This window comes from Drosophila pseudoobscura, chromosome 4 (genome assembly GCF_009870125.1).
Source record: "Drosophila pseudoobscura strain MV-25-SWS-2005 chromosome 4, UCI_Dpse_MV25, whole genome shotgun sequence".
Lineage (NCBI taxonomy): Eukaryota > Metazoa > Arthropoda > Insecta > Diptera > Drosophilidae > Drosophila > Drosophila pseudoobscura.
This window is the reverse complement of record NC_046681.1, coordinates 12379382-12382857: the sequence shown is the minus strand read 5'-3', so window position 1 is coordinate 12382857 and position 3476 is coordinate 12379382. Positions and strand designations below refer to the sequence as shown.

General features: G+C 44.8%; 1 protein-coding gene across 3 annotated transcripts; it reads right to left on the bottom strand.

Annotated features, from left to right (window-relative positions):
• Nucleotides 1–259: 259 nt before the first annotated feature.
• Nucleotides 260–2965, bottom strand: LOC6903455 (uncharacterized). 3 transcript variants are annotated; one of them, XM_033380360.1, is made up of 3 exons: nucleotides 2778–2965; nucleotides 1823–1890; nucleotides 260–1759 (listed from the first exon to the last, which is right to left on the bottom strand). In XM_033380360.1, exon 3 carries the CDS (start codon nucleotides 1745–1747, stop codon nucleotides 341–343), a length of 1407 nt encoding a protein of 468 aa, XP_033236251.1. In that variant the 5' UTR covers nucleotides 1748–1759; nucleotides 1823–1890; nucleotides 2778–2965; the 3' UTR covers nucleotides 260–340. The 3 variants fall into 3 exon arrangements, with proteins under 3 accessions (XP_033236251.1, XP_015035410.2, XP_002132334.2); XM_015179924.2 differs by having other exon boundaries at nucleotides 260–1764; nucleotides 2778–2964; XM_002132298.3 differs by lacking the exon at nucleotides 2778–2965 and having other exon boundaries at nucleotides 1823–1923.
• Between the last annotated feature and the right edge of the window lie 511 nt (nucleotides 2966–3476).

The following is a 3476-nucleotide window of genomic DNA, read 5'->3' as shown; positions in this document are numbered from 1 at the left end:
CTCCCCTGTCCCAATGGCTATTGTTTGCAGAGCAATTTATTGCTTTGGCTTTACGGGATCTCGAGTCCGAAATGCGCACTTTTATGAGATAGACACCAACAGCAAACTCGTCCACCGACTCACATGATATTTCAGAGTGCCGTCGTTAGCTTTTTGTCGCGGCACAAGAGTCACAATGGAAACCGAAAAACATAACGAGTTCAATTCTGTTTAATAAACCAATTTTATTATAATTTGAGCCATACAAAATTCAATGAGATAAATCTGTATAAATGCCTGCAGCGTTTTGTATTTGCAGTTGGATAGATTGAATTCTACATGAATAATGAATAAATATTTTCTAATCAATGTTTAACATAGCCAAGACTTCGACCCAACAAATGTCATAGCCCTTATGAGCCTTTAGAAGGGTTGCCAGAGTCCTGACGGCGTGATTTGGGCTGTCCATGTACTGTTGCAGCCCATCCATAATGCCACACTCTCTCAGGATATTCACTAGATGACTGGCCAGGTATCTATATGATTCCCATATTTTAATGAAGGCAGTAAGGATGTTTCTGATTAATTGTATCGGGAGTTCTTGGACTGTTTTCAGCAGGTAGCACATGGCATGGACCCCGCCAGAGTGCACAAAGTAAGCCATGCCTCTCACGTTCAAGTGGAGGGTGAGGCTGGCCAGGGTCCAGCCAGCGGCCACACGAACCTCCACCTCAAGCTCCAGCTCGCTGGCACACCGAATGACCATCGGCATAATGCCACACATTAGGCTCGGGTCTATGGCACGATTATCCGTAATCCCGGTGAGCAGGTGCAAGGCCATGATCCGTATCTTCATGCATCGATGCCGGAACAAGTGATGAATGTATCGCAGAGTGCTGGGCGGCAGACGGTGCAGGTTGTGTCGCTTCACTCTGCCGTACAGCTGGCATGTGTTGGCCAAAATGAAGATGGCCTCATACTTGACCTCGTACAGAGGACTTTGGACTAACGATGCGGTGTTGGCAAACAGGCCCGTCTTGATCATCACCCGTTCAGTGGCCGACTGGTGCTCGGCGACTAGGCGCGTGAGTTTTAGCAGCGGCATAAGGATAGTCAAGTCCTGATTGACCGACAGAAGAGCGGCCAAGGTCTTGGCTATCTTCTCCAGAGCAGTGATTGCTGGTCCGGGTGTCTTGTGCCTGAGGAATTGATACAACAGCAGCCCAATCTTGGCGATCAGCGAGTTTTGCTTCACCACATCCGTTCCAGGAGGCCAGTCCAGTTTATTCAGCATGGCACTGAGCAGCCCAGAGGACTCGATGGCATCGCGTATCATCCAGGAGGAAAACAAAAAATTGCTAACCAAGTCCAGGGTGCAATCCACTATTATGTCCTGCACCTGAGTGAGCTCCAGTACGACCTTCAGAACGACGAACAGATTTGAGAACATCGAAATGTGCTGCATTTTGATTTCAGTGCAATATGTGGTCACATGATAAAGGACTCGCAGCGCTTTCACCGCATTATCGGGATCCCGCTGGCAAGCATTTGCCTCCAAATAGAAAAAGAGCGTCTCAATCAATCGTCCACGCCAGCAAATATCCATATTCGAGAGTATCCAGTCGCCATAGTTCTGGGCCGACTTCAAGTCGTTGTCGAGGAGCTCAAAGATTGCCAGATGATCGTAAATAATATTCAATTGATCCTGCGAGATCAAACCCATTTGCCGTGACAAATCACAGAGCGGAGAGAAAAATTGCGGATCCATTCTGATTATTTGCTATTCTAGATAAAAGGATTTTCATTTCGATTGAAAAACATATCAAATATTTCACTTATTTACCAAAATTTGAGAGGGTACTTAATCAGAGATTCAAGGGTGTCCTTTTGTAATGGAAGATCCTGCAAAACCTAGGAATAAAAGAATTTAGATTAAATATTGTTTAAAAATGGGACTTATACTCGCAGGCTTCTGGCTTTTGTTCAAATGATTTGCTGAAAATATGATGGGAAATTGTAAGACCACTAGATGGGGGGTTTTTTTTTCTTTTTCTTTTTCTTGCTAATCTCTAGCCTGCTTTAATTTGTTTCAGTGTAAGCAGAATCCCTATGAATGGCTTTGCAACCTTTTGCCTGACCTTCAGACCAGAGCAGTGGAGGATGCCCCTTGCCTGGCCGCCACTCGAACTACACACTTGAACACTTGAAAGTTTTCTTTTGTTCATTTTCTTAAAGCTCAGAAGCAGGGCAGACCCGGAGAGCCAGAGCCAGAGCCAGAGCCAGAGCCAGAGCCACTTCGTACGCTTAATTGCCTTGACTACTCACTGTCTTGAGGGGGGGTCAATCCCCAAACAAATCTCTGAGCGGAGCGGATGCCCCTTGCCAGGGAAACCCTTATTAAATTTACAATTGCATGGATTATGTCAGAACTCTGGCAGCGTTAAGCAGCTCAGCTGAGGCTCACTGTAGCCACTCTACTTCGATTTTTGCTGTCAGCCTCTTCAGCTAGTACGCCCCCATCCTCATAGCCCATAGCCTCCGTCTTGAAGTGCTCTCCCTCTCTCTCTCTCTCTCTCTCCTAAAGAGCTTTAAATGCCAATCAGGACTTTGCTGTGATTGTCTGTGGGTGTTTGTATGGATTGAGAGCCGTCGCAGGAGCTCCACAGCAGGAAGGTTCTGCAACCTCGACCTCGGACCTCGAGGATTGATAATTAATAAATTTCTTGCGTCTGTCTTAAGCCCCGAAGAGCTTTTTGGATATACGTTCGAGTATGTTTTTGCCGGAGACATGTACTTACTTATTTTCTAGTGCCGTGCTGTTGCTTCTGTGTTTGTGTGTGTATCTGTCTCTTATTCGATGTGTTTTTCCTTTTTTTTTTCTTTTCAATCGGGTATTGGGTGTTTCTGGGTGGTGCACAGGAAAATATACGTCTGAATGAATTCCTATTTGCTAAAACGACTTATGAAAAATTTTCACTTTGACACACAATTTTCATCCTGACACAGGGCCATCAAAAAACAGGGTTTCCACCAAATCAAGAGGGTTGCCAGCCTAAAGGGTTTCCACCTAGTCAAAGCTCTTGCAAATCTGTAATAGATCGTAATGGAGTTGATTTAATTAAGTTGGGACTTTAATCAGATAGAAGAAAATGTCCTGCGACTGCCTACTTTCCACATTTGGGAAAGGGTTCCAACAATTGAAAAATGTATGTAAATGACAGCTAAATTGATTTTAAAACAGCAGCAGTCCCTCAGCATGTCTCCGTGTCACGTGTCACACTATTTCCGACATTATTGCAAAGTACAGGCTGCATTGAAAATTAAATTAGTATTACAACTTTTCATGACATCGATACGGCTCCTCTTGTTGCATCGTTTAAGCAGGCCAAGCCTGGCCCAGTTTTCTAACACTGTTCGATGACTTGCATTTTGCCGAGGCTTTGAACAGAGTTGCCAACATAAAATGTCCCATCAGCGTTGGGAGAAACTATAAATTT